This window comes from Haplochromis burtoni, unplaced genomic scaffold (genome assembly GCF_018398535.1).
Source record: "Haplochromis burtoni strain Fernald_Lab_line unplaced genomic scaffold, NCSU_Asbu1 Contig_663, whole genome shotgun sequence".
Lineage (NCBI taxonomy): Eukaryota > Metazoa > Chordata > Actinopteri > Cichliformes > Cichlidae > Haplochromis > Haplochromis burtoni.
The window spans coordinates 188210-209455 of record NW_024583024.1 but is presented as its reverse complement, the minus strand read 5'-3'; the positions used below and the strand labels follow the sequence as shown (position 1 = coordinate 209455).

General features: G+C 44.2%; 3 protein-coding genes across 4 annotated transcripts in view; 2 read left to right on the top strand and 1 right to left on the bottom strand.

Annotated features, from left to right (window-relative positions):
• The first annotated feature begins 82 nt into the window (after positions 1-82).
• Positions 83-6767, top strand: tinf2 (TERF1 (TRF1)-interacting nuclear factor 2). Of its 2 annotated transcripts, none has more exons than XM_042215133.1 (10): positions 83-1342; positions 1461-1663; positions 3076-3165; positions 3547-3642; positions 3718-3828; positions 3954-4077; positions 4165-4996; positions 5394-5452; positions 5550-5608; positions 6278-6767. In XM_042215133.1, exons 1-10 carry the CDS (start codon positions 1315-1317, stop codon positions 6395-6397), a joined length of 1722 nt encoding a protein of 573 aa, XP_042071067.1. In that variant the 5' UTR covers positions 83-1314; the 3' UTR covers positions 6398-6767. The 2 variants fall into 2 exon arrangements, with proteins under 2 accessions (XP_042071067.1, XP_005949491.1); XM_005949429.3 differs by having other exon boundaries at positions 85-1342; positions 5532-5608.
• A 111-nt stretch (positions 6768-6878) lies between these two features.
• Positions 6879-12176, bottom strand: dhrs4 (dehydrogenase/reductase (SDR family) member 4). The gene is made up of 10 exons (XM_005949431.3): positions 12057-12176; positions 11736-11861; positions 11451-11566; positions 10999-11176; positions 8660-8761; positions 8382-8452; positions 8238-8289; positions 7510-7644; positions 7345-7400; positions 6879-7262 (listed from the first exon to the last, which is right to left on the bottom strand). The coding sequence occupies exons 2-10, from the start codon at positions 11745-11747 to the stop codon at positions 7148-7150; spliced, it is 837 nt and encodes a 278-aa protein (XP_005949493.1). The 5' UTR covers positions 11748-11861; positions 12057-12176; the 3' UTR covers positions 6879-7147.
• A 49-nt stretch (positions 12177-12225) lies between these two features.
• Positions 12226-21246, top strand: part of efs (embryonal Fyn-associated substrate) — a 10482-nt gene continuing 1461 nt past the window's right edge. Inside the window, exons 1-6 of the mRNA XM_005949430.3 lie at positions 12226-12371; positions 12870-13074; positions 13853-15175; positions 16004-16123; positions 17307-18251; positions 18427-18498. Coding sequence (XP_005949492.1) covers positions 13063-13074; positions 13853-15175; positions 16004-16123; positions 17307-18251; positions 18427-18498 — 2472 coding nt within the window. The 5' untranslated portion in view covers positions 12226-12371; positions 12870-13062. The remainder of the gene's footprint in view (positions 12372-12869; positions 13075-13852; positions 15176-16003; positions 16124-17306; positions 18252-18426; positions 18499-21246) is intronic.

Below are 21246 nucleotides of genomic sequence, written 5' to 3'. Positions count from 1 at the left end.
TAGTGCGTTGTAATCTTATTGTAATTTTTGGCTGACATAAGGTGTTCAATAAATCATTTAAACAGAACCTGTCTGACAAAGTGAAGTAGGCTAAAAGATCTCAAAAAGTAACACATTATGCCACGATCTAAAGAGACTCAAGGACAGCTGGGAAGCAAACTGACATCTGTCTGTATGGAAAGGTTTGAAAAGTTATTTCTAAGGCTTTGGGACTCCAGTGAACCATACTGAGAGCGATTTTCCACAAAAGGAGAAAACTTGGACCAGTATGAACCTTCCAAGTTCATACTAACAGTCAAACATGGTGGTGGTAGTAGTGTGATGGTCTGGGGTTGCTTTGCTGCTTCAGGATGGCTTGCTGTAATTGTTATAACCATGAGTTCTGCTCTTTACCAGAAAATCCTGATGAGACTCACTGAAGGACAAGTTCACCTGGGCTATGGAAAAGACCAATGATCCAAAACACATCAGCAATTCGACCTCTGAATGGCTTAAAAAAAGAAGAACAAAGAAAAAGTGTGTCAAAATTCCTCCAATGTCACGTGAAACACTTATTGCAAGTTATTGCAAACACTTGACTGCAGTTTTGCTGCCAAGTTGGGCACAACCAGTTATTAGGTTTAGGTGGCAGTTATTTTTTTCAGAGGATCAGGTAGATTTGTACAGATTTTTTTTCGCCTTAATAAATAAAACTATCATCTAAAAACCGCAATTTAGAAACAGTAAATAAACACTTTCGGGTCGTTATAAAGATATAAACTAAATTAATTATTAAATTAATCTAAATGAATCTTTTCTGGTATTCCTCGCCTCAGCTAATATATAATTTTCATTTCTATTTACCTTTTTTCCATTAAATCTTTTCTTTAAATCATGAAGTGTTGGCTGGCAGGCAACGTCAATACGTCATTTCCTGAAACCAGATTGGGTGCGCTTGTGTAAAACGTTTCAACACACGCCAGGGGTGGAGTATTGTGTTTTGATCTGAAGCACCGCCCATTCGGCAGATTCCAATGAACACTGCGAATGACTGCGAGCCTGTCAGTGAAGGCGGGAGGACGAGAAGGCAAACTTTTGATGGACGTGAACGAGCTTTATTTGCATCGCGGGAACAACAGCAGTGCCATTTATGTTTATCAACAGGTGACTCCAAACAGTACTCGAGCTAGTATGTGTTATTATTCCTAAATAAGTTCCTCAGCATTCAGTGTTAGTGCCCGTGCTGTTTTGAAGCTCAGTGCGGTTAGAAGCTCTCCAAGTTGCTAAGCTAACGTCAACTTTAGAGCCGGTTTCCTTCTGGACTTTTTCAGTGGAATGGCCCCCAGAAAACCAAAGGGAAGCGGTAAGCGTAACGTTTAAACTGGACGTGTGGTGATTGATGCCACTATTTCCAACTTTTACTGACAGGAGCTCATGCAAGTGTGATTCAGTACTGTAGTCTATTTTTGTTTCTTGCGCAGATGCCAGCCTTCCTTTCGCTGCTCTCCAGCTGCTTGCCCCGCCTGTGCGTCTGGTGTCTGCAGCCCTGTGGAAGGTGCTGAAGCGGAGGGATGTGATGCAGTATGGGGTTGTGGAGGAGTTCGTGACATCTTCCTGTGAGGCTGTGCCTGGGTTGCTCACTGTGAGACACCAGGGCAGGCTGACAGTGGGGCTGAGAGCAAGAGTGAGTATAACAGGAGAAGCTTCACCTCTGTTGCTTGTGAAGCTCGCACACAAGAATTTCACTCACATGTACCTGCACACATGTGATGTGACAATAAAAGTGATTTGATTTGGAAATCGGATTTAAATGTGTGCTTGAACCACTGTACTGTGTCCAAGAATGGCACAGTCCCAGTCTCCACATCTGCAGCTTTAGCCTGGAGTTTGCATGTTTATTAGGGCTTTGACATAGTATTAAAAAGGAAGCACACCATCCTAACCTCATTGCTGGAAGATAGCACAGCATCGATTAGGAAAAGTAACACTATGAACAAACTTGGAGTCATTTCTGACCAGGATATGTCCTGCAGATTGCAAATTGAAATATTATGCAGGACTGCTTTCTTTTATCTGCTCATCATCTTTAAAATTGGAAGCACTCTGTCTCAGTGAACCTTTTTCATGCATTTATTTCATTTATTGCTTCTAGCCTTTAAAATTATAATTCATGATTATCAAGTTGCTCTAAACACTCCCTGAAAACCCTTCAGTTGATCCAAAATGCTGCAGTGAGAGTACTGACAGGGACTAGAAAGACTGAGCATATTTCTCCTATATTGGCTTCCCTTTGTTGGATCCCTGTTAAATCCAGAATTTAAAATCCTTCTTCTTGCATACAGCTTGTCATTAATAGACCTTATATTATCCCTACAGTACACTTCCCTGTGAGAGTGCATGTTTACTTGTGGTTCCTACAGTATTTAAAAGTAGAATGGGAGGGAGAGCCTTCAGCTTTCAGGCCCCTCTTCTGAGGAACCAGTTCCCAGTTTGGATTTGGGAGATAGACACTGTCACTACTTTTAAGATTATGTTACTCATTTTGATCCAGAATACTGTAGGGTCTTTATATTACAGTATAAAGTGCCTTGAGATGGACTGAATTTTAGACCAGTGGGGAAAAAAGCCATAAAGACAGACTAAATCTTTGAACCTTTCAGTTACGAACCTTTCAGCAGACAGACGTTAGTGCCTATGTTATGCCCCTCAGCACTTGACGATGCCGCTCTGTGCCTTAAAGTGGTCTGACACTTCATGGTTGAGTTGCTGTGGTCCATAAACACTTTCACTTTGCAATAACACCACTAAGAGTTGATGCTTGAATATCTAGGAGGGAAGAAACTTCACAAACTGACTTGTAACAACAGTAGCAGTTACCACGCACTCATTCTCACACCATGCAGACCTTTTTATAGAAGAGAGGAAAAACACACCAGTGATGCAAAATTACAAAAATATGATGGTGGTCCTCTCGGAGGCTATGAGAGTGGAGGCGGGGACTGTACCTGGTGTTTCTCTGTAGTCAGATGATCTTTACCTCGTTCTTTTTTTGTTTGTTTGTTTGTTTGTTTGTTTGTTTGTTTGTTGTTTAACAAGTTGATCTTGGAGCTGTGCAGTTCACAGCCTGATGCTGAGGTGATTGAGGAACACCTGGAACGAGTCCGTGTACCTGCTGGAACTTCTTCAGTAAGTGACCTCACAGATCACACTGCCATTTTTGACAACTTTTATTCTGTGGCGAAAATTTGATACTGATTTTCCTCAGTGTTTTCATATTCCTTCTGCTCTGTGATTGATTCATTTCAGGCACTGACCACAAAACATGGAGCTGATTTCGGAATTAAACATTGCTCAGTTGAACCTTTGATATTTAGGGAAGAGCTCATAGTGTGTTGCAGCACAGTACTTGTAGCTGAATACTTGCATTGTGATGCAAAGATTATGTATTCAAAAAGACGATGTGCCAAATGGGGATTTTTATGTTACCAATCTACATGTCTTATTTGCTTACATGCAGATTTCCTGATTGTGGAGAAAATAAATGTAATTTCTTCTTTTTCTTCCCAGAGTAAGGATGTAAAACTAATGAGAACAGTGAGAGATTTCCATTCTTTGATTCACACGTTCCTCACAGACCCAGCGATTAGAGAAAAGTTCTACAAAGTGAGTACCTCACCTCTACAGCACACACTTCAGCACCTCCACCTGCTGATGAACTTTCACGCCCTCTCCTGACAGGAAGTGTTTCCTGTGGATTATGGAGCAACGTTTGACCAGGAGCTGGAGAAGCTGCTGTGGGAGTTTTTGGTTCGACTGGACCAGCTGCTTCCTGTTCCCAACCTAGTACAGGTAATGAGAAAACGGCTGTTTCCATAGCGTTAGCCATGATTTATTGCTCTTATCGTCACTGCTTTAACAGTTTCTGTGTGCAAGAATTGATCTAATATTTGGGTTTTATTTTATTTTTTTGTCAGACTGCAGCGTGGCTCAGTGACGCCCCCCCTGTCCTGGAGGAGTGTGCACGGGCAGCCACGCAGCCTCAGCTCCTGAAGATTTTACTTCAGCATGAAACCTGCCTTGGCCACCTGGAGTCAGCAGGTTGAAAAAGATAAGATCTGTGTTGTGACGACTGTGACGGGAAGACTTTGAGTGTCAGCTCATGATAATACTCTTTGCTCTTTACAGCGTCACTACCTCCGAATATGGGAGACTCCATCCTGGCTTCACTCTCTCTGCCACCATCGGGAAGAGTCCCATCAGATCAGCCGACAGCAGCCAGGAAGTTGTCAGTGGCTGAATCTGAGGGCGCCGAGCCAAAAAGCAAACCTTCATTTATCGCACCTGTTATTGGACTAATATCGAATGAAGACGTCCCGGTCTTGAACTCTGGCATTAAAAGAACACAGAGAAGTGATGGTCCAGCTGACAATGCTGGACATGAGCAGCTGAACTCCAAATTCACCTCAGTGAAACAGAGGCCAAAAGCCAAAGATAAAGGAGCGAAAGAAGGGCGAGAGCAGCTGGAGGAGGAGGGATGCACCCTAAGTCAAAGGAGTGGGGTGAAGCGCAAGAACTCTGACAGAGGAGAAAGCGATTTGGAGGAGGAAGAAGTTCTAAGTGTAACAACACCCGTGGAAAAGAGACTGAGCGGGCAGACGCAGAGTAAAGGTGGCCAGAGGAGGAAGGAAGGCCGAGCAGAAACTATAAGAAAAGAGGGATGCAGCAGGAAAGTCCTGGCAGCCCGGATGAGAAAGCTAGGTGTTAAAACACTATATCACCCTGAAGATCAACACCTCTACTCTGTTTTTGTCGATTGTCTGATCATGGAGCCCAGGGTTGTCATCGAAGAAATGTCAGCTGCTTCTCTCAGGGCTAGTACATCTGGGCCAGAGGAAACATCCTCTTACCAGGCACAAAACAAGCAGAGGAGGAAGTCACCGGCCACAACGTCAACGCAGAGACAGACAAGCAGCCATCTGTCGTCTGACACAGAGTCTCCCGGCTCGCAAGACAAAGAGTAAGGGACTAAAGTGCATAATGGCAATAAACCAAGCACTGTGGTCTGTGTGAATAAGTAATATATGGGTAATGCTATGGCTGCATATTTGTTTAAGAACATGTTTGAAGTAAAAATAGATATTGTGGTTCAGTCAACTCGTTTAAACATGGTATAAACTGTCTGAATACAATAAAAACATCTGATTTAGCTCCACAGATTTCTGGTTTCTTTTGTCTGATATTAATGACTTAACTATGTGCAGCTAGATCACACACACTGATCAACATTTGTACTTCAGTGTTTTCTGGTTGCCTTTAGACTTCAATTAGAAGTGCACGAAGCTAAGCAGGTCAGCTCGATGCCCCCCCCCGTGATTAGTCACCAGTTAACAGCTACTGTTGTTTCGCCTCAACAGAAACCATCCTGCACTACACAGCATGAGAAGCTCTCCCTCTCAGCAGCAGAGTGACACAGGTGAATGTGGGGTGTAATTATGTAAGAAATGTATCACCTGCAAAGGTTTGAGCTTATGTGTGTTTACTGTTCTGTTCAGAGGTGCTGGCCGGTGCAGAAAATGACGACTACGTGGCTGATTCAGAGGATGAAGCGACGAAGAACTTCAAAGTCAGGGTGCGTATGCAGAACACATCCAGTCTTGGCTTTGATTATACCTGAATGATGTGCAGTTTCAGACAAAATGGAATAAATGGGAGTGTAAAGCATAAGACTCGGGGGCCAAAATCAGCCTGGCAAGGACTTCAATCTGGCACATCGGGTGGCTTTGTAAAATGTGGAGGGCATGAATTGCAGGCTCAAATACATGTTCATGAGTTTTTTTACAGCTCTTCCTGCTGATAGAGAGCGCCGTCATGGCCATTCAGACTTCACCAAAGTAATTAATAGATAAAAAAATTAAATGACAACACATTGCTGTTTTCTTTGTTTTTCTTTAGAATTCATTCACAGAAATTAAAAAAATATATAAAACAAAAACATTGTTTTATAATTACAAGACCTTTTCTGTATATTTATACATTAATTTACAGTTGAAGCCCAAAGATTAAGGCTGACATTTCTCTCATAGCTGAACAACTGAGATGTGCTGAGACTTGTTTTTCTAATTTAACATCTCAGGGGTTAAATGTGCAATTAAACGTGTTTACACTGATAGAAAGACTCTGGTCCGGCTCACTCAGGACTAAAACAGTGTAAAATAAGTTTGACGTCCCTGCTGTAACTGATGCCTGTAACACAGTAAACTCTTATTCTTAGTGCTTTGAATCCCTTTGTCTCCCCCAGCTGTTTATGAAACGCTACTACAAGACCAAACACGGCACCTACGTGCCCACCCTGAGGGAGTTTTGGAAACCTGCGATGACCCGGCGCCGCTTATTGTCTGCTGGACACAAACGGAGGTGATGAAATGATTTTTGTCCTCCACCGGCGACATGGTCGGAAAGAATAACAGGTTTTTAAATGCTATCGAGACTGATGGACACTTTTATCTTCCATTTGCTTGATAATAAACCTGACTCAGGGCGATTAAAACTTGAACAGGTGCTTTGACATCGTGGATAAACGTAGCCACGGTTACAGGCAGTGTCATACAGCTTTTTTAAGTCATTTAAATTGCATTTTTTAAAAACATATCTGGATTGTCTGTTACAAATGTGAAATATTTTTAACTTGCAATATGTAATAATATCTCTGTTAATAAAGTTTGTGATTTTTGTATGAAATGTATGAAATATATGAAATTAAATACAAAATAAAAACTGGTTGATGATGAGACTGGTGCACGCTCCATTTGGTTCATCGATGAAGGCGAAGCTCTCAAACGGCTCCTGACGTTCAGCTCATGTAATGACTGTTAATAAAACCATCCCTGGCCTGTAAATCATGAATATGTTTATGCACTGAAAAAGCTTTTATCTCATAGCTGCTGCAGTTTAAAATGACACATTTCCTCATTTTAAATTATTTTCTTTTACAAAGACATCAGATTTTTCATTAGAAACCTTTACACAACAAAAATCAACCTGGAAACTCAAGACGCTCACAGTAACCCAGAGCTCTCTGCTTCATTATATTGGTTTATATTAGTGTGTTGCAGCTGTTTCCTGCCCGCATTTCAGAAAAATAGAAGAAATCCAATTAAAAACGATGCATTCAAAGTCGACAGTTCATCCCTCCGGTCACTGTGATGGTCTCTCCGGTGATGTAGGACGCTTCCTTGGAGCACAAGAACGCGATCACACTTCCGATTTCCTCCGGTTCTCCAACTCTGACAGGAGAAGCAAATTCAACGTGTCAAATCCTGGACTCTGAATATTACCAACAAGCTTTCCTGTGACCTTGAACTTCACCTTTTAATGCACAGCTGCTTTTTGAACTCATCCACGATGCCTTCATTCTGCCACAGCTGGAACAAAAGAGTTTATTATAAAAAGTACAACACTAATAAGAGAAAGCACGACTGAAATGCAACAAAAACCACATTTTTAGCAAAGGACTCCAGCGCGTGTCCTCACCGCAGAGCTGAAGCGGGTCTTGATTATTCCAGGGGCCACGCAGTTCACTCTTATGTTGCTCTGAGCCAGCTCAGGGGCCAGAGCCCGGGTTAGACCCAGCAAGGCCGTCTTACTCACGCTGTAAGGACCCAAAGCCTGGAGAGGTGCACATGCACACCACGTGAACAGGTTTGCAGAAACAAAACAGAGCATGTCACTTCTTTACATTCAGGTTTATGTCTCACTGGCTTTAAGTGCATATATCCATTATTAGCTGCTTTCAGCTGTTTCCTTATTAACACGGCGCCACAGCGGGTGCCTCTGCATGTTTGACTTGGCACATTTTTATGCCAGATGCCGTTCCAGACACAACCGCCAAGGGAATTTTATGTTCTCCTGAAACCAAACCGGTACGGTTAGGTAAATGTATAAACCACTACACTAGGATTACCTTACCAAACAGGGTTTCTAAGACTTTTCTCCCACTTCAAAAGCCATAAAAGCTCAGGCTCCACACCTCAAGATTATCACACCACACCCCTAATGCTGTGTCAAACACTGGCAGATACTGGAGTCTGTGAGTAACATAGATGCTTAACATTACAGCTTTTCTCCAGAGAATTGCTTTCTCACTTCCATCTCTATGTCTCGATGTGATGTAAGGAGGCGACCAACCAATCCTGACCGCACCGATGAGATTCAGTCACAGCACCACACGAATTCCTGCCAAGGAGAAATTCCTCACTGACCTGCATTGGTTGGTATCCAGCCACAGATGACACAAATATGACATTTCCACCTCTGAAAGAAAAACACAGACCTGTGAGAGGTGTTAGAAATATTACAGCAGGCAGGTTTTTATGGACGCCCCTTTTGGTGCCATTGTCACTCACCCTCTCTTCTCCATATGAGGCGCCACCAGCTTGGTCATGAGGAAGGCTGATTTTACGTTCACATCTAGGATCTGAAAATGTCGACACAGTGACAGTGAATACTTTAAATAACAGAGTGATCTCAGAGTGACGTAAACAGCTCTTCAGAACCACATTTTGGATTTATGTTGTTTTTTTATGACAACATATCAGTGCTACTGTATCCTTCATTTAAAAAAAAATGCAAATTTATGTCGTACATCATAAATGATTGGTGTGGGCTCAATTTTTGTACGTACCTTATCCCAGACCTCCTCTGTGGAGTCCATGATGTTTCCAAAGAAAGGATTGACTGCTGCATTGGACACCAGGATGTCAATGGCCCCACACCGATCCAGAGTCTGTACCAAACACAGAGCCAAGCACTCGTTCACGCTATTACACAGTGACGCCAACAAGTGGAGGACATTTTAACAGACACGTGCACTTCACCTCTTAATGCAGTTTGAGTCACAAAAGCAGCTGCTGATGTGAACCACGCTTTGCCAAAAAGATGAACTGTTTGCTTTCATGAAACTCTTACAAAGTCGTGTAAAAGACACTGTTCAGATACACTGTCTAAAACTCAAAGCGTTTTACTTGTGTGGCCGCTGTCGTCCTTAAAAACAAGCGTTGAATACAATAAGGTCAAAGGTACGCCACTAAATACTAAACAAAGTCCAAAAGGAGCTCAGAGGAAAAGCTAAAGGAATGGCTGGAGCTGGTTCACATCTGTCTTAATGAGTCTACCATGCAGGCATGTTTTACGTGGCAGGACTCCACAGAAGAAACCACAAAAAAAATGTAAAAAAAACCTCCACTAAAGTTTTCCACAGAGCACCTTAGCAGTCCACAGTGCTTCTGGGAAACGTCTGCAGTCTGATGAATTGTCTGAATTGCTCATGACCAGTTGAGTGATGCAGCATGACAGCGACCCCAACCTTAAAAATACAGCAGACCAAGAAAATCTGCTTCAGCTTAAACCCATCGGTTATTGTAGAATGACATCACAGACCAGACATCCTAATATGGCTGAGCTGGAGTGCCTCTTTAAGACAGAGGGGTCCATTATCCCCCCTGAGCACGTGCAGCTACAGAAAGTGCTCTAGGTAACCACCAAACCACCAAAAGAGGCTCAGCTAATGGTTCCCACTTACTTTTTTCCACCACCACTGAGGATGATGAAAGGGGACTTTTTGCTCACAGTAACATGGAGAGTTTCAAATAATGACACCAGCATATGTACAAGTAATCACTGTGAGCCAGAAGCTCAGGCTCAGACCGCCCGAAACGCTCAGCTTCAGGCAGCTTGTTCTGCTTTTAGCTCTCTGTGATGTCACTGAGCACAGATATCCTTAACATGCACATCTCAGGCACAAAGCTCTGACTGTGAACACTGAGGTAAATAGAGATAAGCTCCAGACTGTCCAAATAGTCTGTTTTTGAGAAGCAGCCAATCAGATGAAAGCACAGCAGTGCATGATAAGTGGACTTAAATAGCATAGACTTATACAGACTCATTCACCCAGTCACACACACACATTCATACGAGCTTTTATCTGTTCACACACACTCAGCGGGTGCAGTCGAACACCGATCCACCAACTCTCTGATTGGTAGATAACCCGCTCTACCACCTGAGCCACAGTGGCTCGTAAACTGTGGGGAAAGCCCTGCAGGTGTGGTGTGGATGATCGGGGACTTTAATGAGTTTGCGTCAGAGCTAAATATGTTAAAACACCAAAGTTACAGAGTAACTAATAACAGATGTAGACAGGCAGCTAAAGGCAAAATTACAGTTTTTGGACAGTTTGGTAAGACCATAAGAGTGGGTTCAGCTCTTCGTGGGAAAGAGCTGTGACAGCAACTTAAATCTTGAAAACGCTTTACATACAGTCCACATTAGAAACGGGAGGTATTTGAAACAGTCATAGTGGTTCTCTGAGTCGTCCAGTCGCGCACAGCTGTAGTTTCAGTGCTTGTGTTAGCAGCATGCTCTGACTCTGCCCTTCACACTAAGCCTGGCGGAAGTAAGAAGCATCTGGGGTGGAACTATAGCCAGATTTTAACTCATTGCCAATTAGTTACTTATTTCCTGCATAGAAAAGGAGGGAAACTGTAACTGGAAGCGTTCCTGTTGCCGACAGGGCAGAGGAATGTGGCAGCGAGGGACTTCGGCTTCATATAAAAACATTATAAAAACACATTTTCACAAATAGCAACTTTAAGTGGAACTACATTGAAAAAACAGGGAAAATATCAGGCTGAACTTTATTCTACTAAAATCCAGCTTGGATTCCTTTTTATTGTTAATGATTGATAAAAATTGTTAGGTGCACGTTGGCTGAACTTTTCTCCACCTCTCAAGTGGCTCATGCCAGATAAAGTTTCATAGGTTTTTTCACAGAGGATCAACTGAGGGGCTAGGCATATAATAATTATTTTGAACCATGAAGCTACTCTAATAGAGTCCAAGAGTAAAAATATATGTAGAAATGAGCACCCAGTTAATAGTTGTGTTATAATAAAGAGCCAAAGCTTGGTCTTGTATAGTTTATGTGCTGCTCTACACCTCTGAGCACGATGGACGGCTTCTTACCATCTGAACCAGTTGTTCTCGGTCTTCCCCTTTCCCGACATTACAGGTTGTTCCAGTCACTTGGATGCTCTGGCTCTGCAGCAGTGCCACAGCTTTGTCTACATTGGCCTGCCGCCGGCTGCTCACAACCACATGGGCACCTCTTTTTCCCAGAGCCTGAGCCGCAGCCAGCCCGATTCTGAGGAGGGGGGAGAAGAGCTCTATGATGCATCGCTTTAACCCCTTTACAGCAGTAATTACTCTCATGAATGTGCTGAATCTGAGAAATAAGCATTTTAGAACATACACAAAACAATCAAACAAACATGGACTAAGCTCTTCTATTACTAATTCTCCAATAATCAGTGATTTGTCACGATTGGAGACAGGTGACTAACACAGTCCTTGCTTGGTTACCGTTTGTTTTTTCATGGACAGCACCAACAATCAGGGGTCAATAACGTCATTCTTACCCATCTGTGGAGGCAGTGACTATGGCTACTTTGCCAGAAAGACTGCTTTGAGACATATTTCTTTGGCCAGCTACAAGATTGGTCCTAAGGCACCTGAATACACTCCTCAGCATCACCTGTGGACAGAGAGCACGCACGGATATGTTTTCAGCGCAAACAGCAGTTAAGTAGGGCAGAGGCCATGCACTTTGTTGAGCTCTCATTCCCAACTTTATTGTCACTCGCAGTCCGACACTTTACAAAGCAAATGCAGTTGTGCAAATGTGACGAAGAGGATTGTCTCACCCTGCAATGCATGAAAAGCTCAACACGAAGAGGTGCAGAGGAATAGTTTGATAAAAGACTCTCAAAGACCTTTGACTACTGACGATTCGTGTCGCTACAGTCGATATTTTCCGGGTAAACGTCCCCCTGTCAAAATAAAAGCATACAGCCTACTTCGCTCGCAATTGGCTGTGTGCATATGTATATAAAAGTGCTGAAACCATGCTCACTTTAATAATACTAGTAATTGTGCAAATTAATCTTTTTTCTATGGCAAATAAAGATAACAGCAGTTGCCAACAGCAGCTGACCGTTATTTTTCCCCATTTGAAAATCGTTTACCTGGTTTACAGAGTCAGTCGTCCTTAAACGCAACTTCTAGGAACGGGCCAATCAGAAGAGCTCTATTTTTGAGGCGACGGCTATCTGCGCGATTTTACACACGTCGGGATTGGTGTAAACGCTGGAATTTACGCCCTGGTGTTACTTGTAGATCAGCGAAGCTCCGCGACCTAAGAAAGGGGCGGAGACAATTTTGTTGTCATCGAAGATGATTGAACGGCGATGACCGCAGATTTTCACGCATGAAAAGAAGGGATTTACGTATCAGAGGCTGTACCCCAATGGGAAGTTTATCGGCGATAAGAAAAGAGAAAGGTAATAATTTTCATTACGGCGGTCCTGAGTGCTAACGCTGTTCGGTAAATAAATCGCCTTTGGCCGCTTTATACGGCGGTGCCATTGTTGTTTTGAACTAAACCAGCACTAGCTAGCGCAGCGTTAGCCCGCGTTGGCTGGTGTTTAGTGGCTAGGCCGCGACTGCACGTCTATTTATACTGGCTACTGTTCAAATGAATTATCGTTTGACCTAGATAGCGGTTTCATACACAGCTGCACGCCGTATTTTAGACGCTCAATGCACACCGCTTCTTTTTTGCAAACGATGCTAAGCTGTTGCGGGCTTCCCCCGATAGGGTTGCCTTTAAAGAAACGTTACTGGGCGTGGAAGGCATAGACAGGTGTTACCTCCGTCCGCCTACCTTTCAGTTTCACGCGAGACTCAGAGCGCACGGGTGAAGTTTTGCTGTCTATACCTATTACATGTGACTCGTGAGAAAATAAACATTTAAAAAAGCGTTTCCGTGTGGATTTTAGGAGCCTTATGAAGACCGGGGACGACGGAGCCCCCAGACCGGGCGATGTGTCCTAAACAGAGCCAGCTGTGCCTCGGCACCGAGGGTCTCTGCCCACCGGCATATCCGTGACAGCTGACCTCCCAAAAATGACCCGACTGGTGTGGACACTTGAGTGATAATTTCTCGGAGACTAAGCTGATCACTTGGCAATCATGTCTGTCTCGGTGAGTACAGTTTTTCTCTTTGTGTTCGTGGGGCAGTGTCGCAATAGCTCGGATACTTTGAAAGTCAAGGAATAATTTGCTTTCCTCGCTTTCTTTCTTTCTTTTTTTTAAACTGGTTTATTTGTTCTCTGTGTCTTATATTGGGATCCTCAGTGCCTCCATTGCAAAAGAGGTCCCACATGGCTCATTGGAGCTCGGTTGTCCCCGGGGGGTTGGTTTAGAGAATGAAAGGGGGCCTGACTCTCTGGCTTTGGGTTGGCAATTAAACCCTAAACAGCAAGGGACAGATGTGCCTCTCATCCCCTCCCCCTTCCCTCTCATCCCGCTCATTACCATTAAGCTCTTGTGTCCATTTGATCATTGATCCTCCCTGACTGTGGCCCTCTTTCTCCCTTCCTCAGGATGAATTGCACAGCTGTGAATTTTGATTTGGCTTTTAAATTTTCCATCTTTTTCTTTTTTGGTTTTGTTTTGTTTTCGTTTGCTCACTCCCCCCCCCCCCCCCCCCCCAACCAGGTCTTTCACACAGACATTTAACGAGATCTTCCCTATTCACTCCCTTTCACTCTTCATTCAGCATCGAAACAATCACCCTTTTTATACTCCTCACTTGGCACTGCCACGTCAATGTACTTGTTTGTTTGTGGCGTGCAGGGAGTGTGAATTCAGGCTGTTGATTAATTTGTGCTTTCATATGGCCATTTTAGTTGTTGTTTTTGTGTGTGTTTTTGTGGGTCAGTGCTGATCACTGCTGCTCTCGTCTCTTCCTCCTGCACAGACGGTATTGGCAAAGGCGTTGTTTGACAACACGGCAGAAAGCCCAGAAGAGTTGGCTTTCCGAAAGGGCGACATCCTCATGGTTCTTGAACAGGAGCAGAGCGGCGGGCCCGGGTGGTGGCTCTGCTCGCTGCATGGCAGACAGGGGATCGCCCCCGCTAATCGCCTTCGACTCCTTCAGACCGCCCCGCCCCCTGGCTCGGACCCCTGTCGTGGCTCCAGTGAAGACTCGGTCTACCTGTCGCCTGGTGCCCCGCTGGCTCGGACCGCGAATGATGCGGACGGAGTTTATCGCTCCCCGCCAGCGGTGGGCGAGGGACGAGGAGCGGGGTCGAGACCAGGGGAGCTACGCAGAACTGAGGGCGGGCGGCCACGCTCGCACTCTAGCTCTGGCACCCGGCCCAGACCTGACTGGGATATCGGGGTGGTGGGGCGTCCACGCTCACCCTCTTTGAGGGGACGAGGAACAGACATGACAGGAGCGGTTTATCAGAGCCCAGTGAGTCCCGCGCCTGCAGCAGCTCAGCATGCGAGGCAGCCAGGAGCTCACCTGGCTTCAGAGTCTGTGTATCTTGCCCCCAGCGGAGTGCCGAGGACAGCCGATGAAGCAGAGGACGCTACATATCTTGTTCCCAGAGAAACAATAACCACGGGGGCCTCGGATGACTGTTACTTGGTGCCCAAAGGCACGCCTCTTGCAGGCGATGATGTTTACCAATCCCCAACAGGAGGCTCTGTGGCCAGTGCTTTTTGCTCTAATGGACCATTGATAACCAATGGAACTACAGCTACCCCCCAATCAAAAGCGAACCAGGACACACCTGGGATGTACCAAACACCCACTTCTGCGGGAGTGAGCCTTCCGAGGACACCAGCGACAATTCTGGCTCACCACTACCCGCCTCAGATAACCTCTGCCCAAGCGTCTCCTCGAGCCCTGCTCAAGGGAGCTTCGCCCACCCCTGCCGCTGCCAGGGGCAAGCCCGGCCTTCCCTCTCACCGGGGATCCCCATTGCTTATCAGAGCTGGCCAGGTCAGGGCTCCTGGATCGCCAAATTTCGCCCGCAAACCACCTCCACCAGCACCTCCAGTAAGGAGCGTCACCAGGAAGGACACGCAACCATCACAGCTGTCAGCTGACTCTAACTCTGTCCCCAAATCTGCTGCTCAAGCAACTTCTGCAAGCCTGCAGCAAGAAGAGGGCAAACAGAGGGCAGCCCCCCAGGGAAAGGAGGAAAGGACGAGTAATGGCGTGGAGAAAAGCAGCAGTGTGCAGAATCAAAAGGGAGAGAATCAGGATTATTCAGATCCTGTTGACGATCAGGTATGTGACGATTATACTTAAAGCGATTAAAAGTTGTTCTATCTAATTCTTCAGTATTTATAAAGTAAGAATAAAGTTATTACCTGTTAATAACATCCTGGCTCAGCAGCTCTGCATGCTGTGAGGGCAGTGAGCCTGTTTCCTTGCCGGACAGAAAAAAATCTGCCTTTCCTGTTCAGTTTTGACCATTTGATAAAAAGAAATGTGACTCATATCAGATTTTAAAAAAGTGTTTCGTTTTTGTGAAATGTTTGTTTTTTGTTTCGTTCTTTGGAAACCCTGCTGGGTTTCATCTAGGGGGTGGGGGAGGAGGCATTTTTAGTGGTGTGTTAAACAGGTTGGGTCGTCCTGTAATGTTGCTTTAGTTCTCAATATGATGACATCATAAGCAGGTTTTTTTTCCTCTGCATACAGAAGATGTTTGTGAAAGAAGTGGAAAAATCACCAGAAGTGTTACAAAATAACTTTAAGTCAGTTTTTTTTTTTAAGCATGGCTTAATTTACAACAGTTTTGTTTATCAAATATCAGGAAACTGCATAAACTTGTGTTAACTAAGGTAACAAAGACTGTTCTCTAACTATATGTGGACTGATTGTTCTCATGTCCGTTGTCAACGCCCCGCACCAAAACTTTAAAGACGTCTATTTTGAGCCAGGAAAAGCCCTTCACCGTGTACATGAATCCTTTTATTACTCCTGGATGGTACTTGTTTGGCAATAAACTTTTAAAGTTTCCATCATATTTACTGGGAATATTTTAGTGTTAAATTAAATATTTTTTTTATGATTTTTCTTTTTCTTTTTTTAATTCTAATGTTGCCTTGGTAGGTATACGATACACCTCCGAAGGGCAGGTGGCAGCATCCAGTCCCCTCTGCACTTGGAGAAGATGACAGCATTTACGACACCCCCCGCAGTGTGCCACCGCAGGCCGACGCTGAGTCAGAGGTAAAGACTTTGCACACGAGGCTGACTTATAGATAAACCTCTGAATTAGTGTCTAAAGCAACTGCTTTATTTGTTGTTTGACTGTGAGCTGTCAAGTGGCTTTATATCCTCTTTGCCTTCCTTGTGTGGCCACGATGAGCTCCACTGCTGGCTGTGGTAGCTTGGAAGTTCAGTGTTTTATAATGATTAAATGTTTGGGACAAACTGTTTTCCTGTGGTCAATCCATCCACCTGTTTTCATATCTAGGTCCACACACATTTATTTAATTAATTAAACCAGTGTTAAATATCACTTAGAGGAACTACTGAAACAGTGGTACGTTGCAGTTGGTGCTTCATCTCCCGGCACACAAAACGCAAAATCAACTTTAGAGAGCGTCTGACAGAGAATTACTTACAGGGCTTCTGTGTTTCTGTTTTGTTCCTGTCATATTTTGACCTGACAAACATCCAGCAGAATCAAAATGCTCTGATTACCCCCAACCCTAGTATATTAATTTGCTGGGAACTGTGGGAATCTGCTGTGCTGAATGCATGCCTACACAAGCAAAGAACAAGAGATGACTATCATATACCCCGCCACTATTTCTTCCCACATTCCAGTATTAGCCTGTCTCCCTGCCCCCCTTCGAGGCGAGGCCACACCTGTCTCTGTGTGCTCCTGGAGCCAGTCTATCCAGTACAAATGCTGCTTCTATTTTTCTCCCAGTCACACCCATCTGTCACAACCATGCCAAGGATACACCACCGCCATCACCACCACCACCACCACATCCCTGCCCCCAGTGGTCTCCACTTTAAAGTTGCTTGAAAATGTGTGCCAGCTGCTGGGTTATTTTTTCCCTCCTTGCCTGCAGTCACTGTATGTGGACTGCAGGCTCGCTTTAAGACTTAATGAATAAAAATGTGTTTCCCACATCAGTGGGAGTCAGTAACTCTTTGCTGGATGTACCTACAGAGTGCATATGGGTTCCCTTTTTAATGTAGCATATAATTGGTACTTACTGCATTTACTGCATGGATGAAATGTTATTATTATTATGCCATTATTGGACTAAATAATAAAGAATCTACCTGGAGTATCTTCCTTCCTTTCTTCATATGTTTTTCAAATTTCAAAGTTTCGCAATGTTTTCTTTATTTATTTAAACAATCAAATCTGCTTTTCCCTCTTCTCTGATAGGTCTATGATGTCCCCACAATCACTCTGACTAAGGCCACAGTAGATGTTCAGCCTGACGAAGCTGATGATGAAGTCTACAGTGTCCCTACACTTCCGGGCGTCCCTCTGGCACCGGGAGAGTCGACCAGCAGCCTCTGTGGGGAGGAAGTTCCTCAGGTCGGACGGGTTTCTTGTGTTCCTGGATCCGAGAAACGAGTCAGTGGTGGAGATAATAGCCGTGGTGACTCTGAGCCCGATGGTGGGATTTATGACATGCCAGCTCTGACTGTCGAAGTCCTTCCTCATTCCTCATCATCTTCTTCCACCTCCACACGCCGCCTCTCTGTGTCTAGTAACGGCTCTGGTGACATGCAGTGGCGAGCTTCGCTTTCCAGTCTGGTCCACTCTGTGCTCACCACAGTCTCCAACTCGCCCTCCACTCTGTCGTCACGGGACCTGGCTACCTCACTGGCGGAAATCCTGTCCACCTGGAAAGCCAGTCATTCAGGGGATCCCCTGCCACCCCTTCAGCAGGCCTGGGCACGCTTATCGGACCTGCTCCCAGCGTTGTCTGCCGTCGGTAGCGCTCCTCCATCCGAAGGGCTCTTGTCGCTGGTCCAGCGCTCGCTTGAGGAAAGCACCCTCCTCTTACAGGCTCAGGGCCGGCCCCGTCTGCCTTCCCAAGAATCTCTGTCACGTAGGCCGTTGCCTGCGCTCCCGGTGCCTGATGGGAAGTCATCTGGAGGAGGAATGGGTTCCCGTAAAAGCAGCTGGATCCAGGAGAGGCCTCTGCCTCCAACCCCTCAGCCTGCTTTCCCCTTGCCTCCTACTCCAGCCACGGTGATGCTCACAGTGGGACCTGCTGATGAAGAAGATGATCCCAGCAACGAGTATGCTGGGATCGGCTTGACTCCCATCCCGGCTCCAGTTCCTACTGGAGACAGTGTTGGATATGTAAAGCTGCAGGTTAGTTTTTATTATGTTAGGAATGCATCGTTTTATAGTATCACATTAATTTCTTCCTTACCTTGATATTTATGCTATATATGCATCTAATTCCTTACAGTTTCTGTTGTGCTTTAACACATTTTTTCCTTTGCTGGTAACTAGTCACACATGTTCTCTGGTCACTTTGCTCTAGGGTAAACCTGAACCGCCTCCTGACGCCCGCACTGAGAACGGACAGACACAAACTATCACCTCAGAGCCACGGGTGAGCTGTTCCCTCTGTGTTTTTACCTCTGTTTACTTGATCCTTTGCTCCTGACTCACTCACAGTGATTCCCCACAGCGAAGGCATCGATTCACTCTTGTTTTCACAGTCTGCTCTGATTACTAGTGAACAGTATGACTCTTTAATCCAGTTTGCAGCAGCTGTTTGTTTTACCAATACAAGCTTTATACTCCATAAGTTTACCTAGTGCTGTGTATTTGTATGCTACTGCAATCTTTCAAATGAATCTGTTTACTCCGCAGTTAATTCTGAAATCAGTCATCCAGGTTGACAGGAAAGTCAAGTAAGCACATACATCAGCATAAATGTATGAGGTGCCATCAAAAAAATGAAATTCTTTTTATCTGTATTTGGCCTCCATCGCTTCAGAACTAGTCACATTGTGGATGGATACGCCGTTCCTTGGCCCATTTTGTAAGCACCTCAGGCACCTGGATCTCCTCCACTGTGCCAAAAGAAATCTTGAATTCCATTTTGGAAAAGAGCATGAGGTTGAAATCTGGAGAATAAAGCAGAGCAGCAGGGAAAGATGGTGGCAGAGGTGCAGCCAAAAAAACTTGGATGTGAGCAAGCATCCATCAAAACTCTGGGTTAGCGCTGATCCTCTCCCTCAGTCACCTCAGGGTGTTTGAGGAGAACTCTGCTTTGATAGCCTGACAAATTGTGGCCTTCATCTCTGTGAACCTGGGCTTCTTGCATCACCATGTGTCAACCCTAGATGTATATGTGCGTGTCATCTGCACAGCAATTAAAAATGTACGTTCACATACTCTTGCCAAGTGAGAGTATGAAGACGGAAAATAAAATGGGGCTTTAAATTGAACCTTGTGGTACACCACAGGCATCAACACGACCATGCTGTGCTCAGTTTACACACGACGACAGTCTCGGAGCTTTTTTTTTAATCACACCTTGTCCTGTCTTGCGCAAACTCGAAGTCAGTTCTGTTGCATCAGACTGAAGTCATGTCTTCTTATTGCTCCGTCTGCATTTTTCCTGGCCCTCGCTACATTCCTTTGTTTTGTCATCGACGGGTAACAAGAGGTCACTTGTGGATCTCAACAGACTTTCTTACATAGGACGGAGACTCCAGGACAATGAGTGACAGAAGAGCACAGTCATCCTTTGAGCAGTGGCTGACGTGCTGTATGGACCCTCTGTTTGTACGACTCGGGTTCAGTTCAAGGCTGCCTGCTTTGACTTACCATATGCTAATTTGGTTATATATTTTCTGCTCTCATTAGCAGCTTTTTCATGTGTTATTAATACATTTCCTGTTATTTGACTATTATATTAGGACCGTTTTTTGTGTATGTATCACATGCTTTGATCCTATTTGGATTTTATGAAGACAAACAGCCTTAAACAGTTATTTGGCACAATTAACAGTGGCTGCAATTCTTGCGCAACTCTGATAGGAAACTCTGACATTTAGGACTTTGTCTTTGCTGGCTAATATTAAAATATGAAGTCAGTTGACTGAAGCCTAGAACTACTTTGACAATCAAATGCCTTCTCTGGCACACGATTTGTAAGTGGGGTGTTAATAAAATGTGAAAATGTCTTAAGCTTTGAGATGAAGGAATTTCTGGGCTTTAGGACGCAGTCCTGTGACAGTCTGTTTTGGTATTTTGGAGCTCAGTTAGGAAAGAAATAAATCAGAAGGAGCCATTTGGACTCTAAGACGTTTATTGCAGGTGGTTTCTCAGCGTCTTTTACACTTTGTGGACTAAATGATTAGTCAAGACATGGTTGCAGATTATTGCTAAGGTTAAAAAATAATATAGAATACTTTGCAAAAGTCTTGAGCCACCTTTCATTTCTTTATATCTGACTCCATTGTAATTATTTAAAGTGGTCTTGAGCAATACTTCTCCAGTCTTTCTGAAGCTCCCTTAAAGTTTTTCTTTGGCTGCTTTTTCACTCATTTTCAGTCCAGCCCTCCTACCTGACCATTTTCAGACGTATGAATCATGCAATCGTAAAAAGCACCTAATTCAAGTGTTGAACCAGAGTTCTGTCTACACATCATAATTTAGCAAATAACCAATATTAAGTGGTATCTTTAGGCACTTTGTTAGTAGCAGCCTGCTGCAACAACACATCATTTGATCCCATTTTTTTAAACATATATTTATTGGATTTTGCATATTCCCAAATTTAGTTATGTATTTTTCATTACCTCACTCTCTCTCCACTTCCTCAACTTCCCTAAACAAACTAAACTTGATGTTACATTGTTTAACCATTGGTCAAAAGAGGGGCTATCAACATTCTCCCAGCACACTGCAACACAACGTTTGGCCTGGAGTAAGTAAAGGTAAACTGTCTTTCTCTCTGTATGAGATAAATTACAGTCATCTGGATAAATGCTTAAAATACAGACAGGGAACAGGGAAACATGGGACCTGAGAAATGCATTTTAACACTGAGCACCAAAACTTTTTACACTTCCACAAACAGTGATACAATGAAGCTTGGTGATTGGTACACTTACAACATTTGTCCAGTATATTAGGATCAAATTTATTTATTTGCAGGGGAGACATTTGTTCGCATTATCCAGTTAAAGTCTCAATCGGGTGTTGATGGTTTGGGTGTGTGTCTTTAAACATATTTTACTCCACTCAATGGGTGAAATATCTTCTAACTCTTGTATTCACTCCTGTCGCTTATTGTCTGAGGTGCCTCTGTGCTTCTCAACCAACATGTTATAAAACTGAGAGA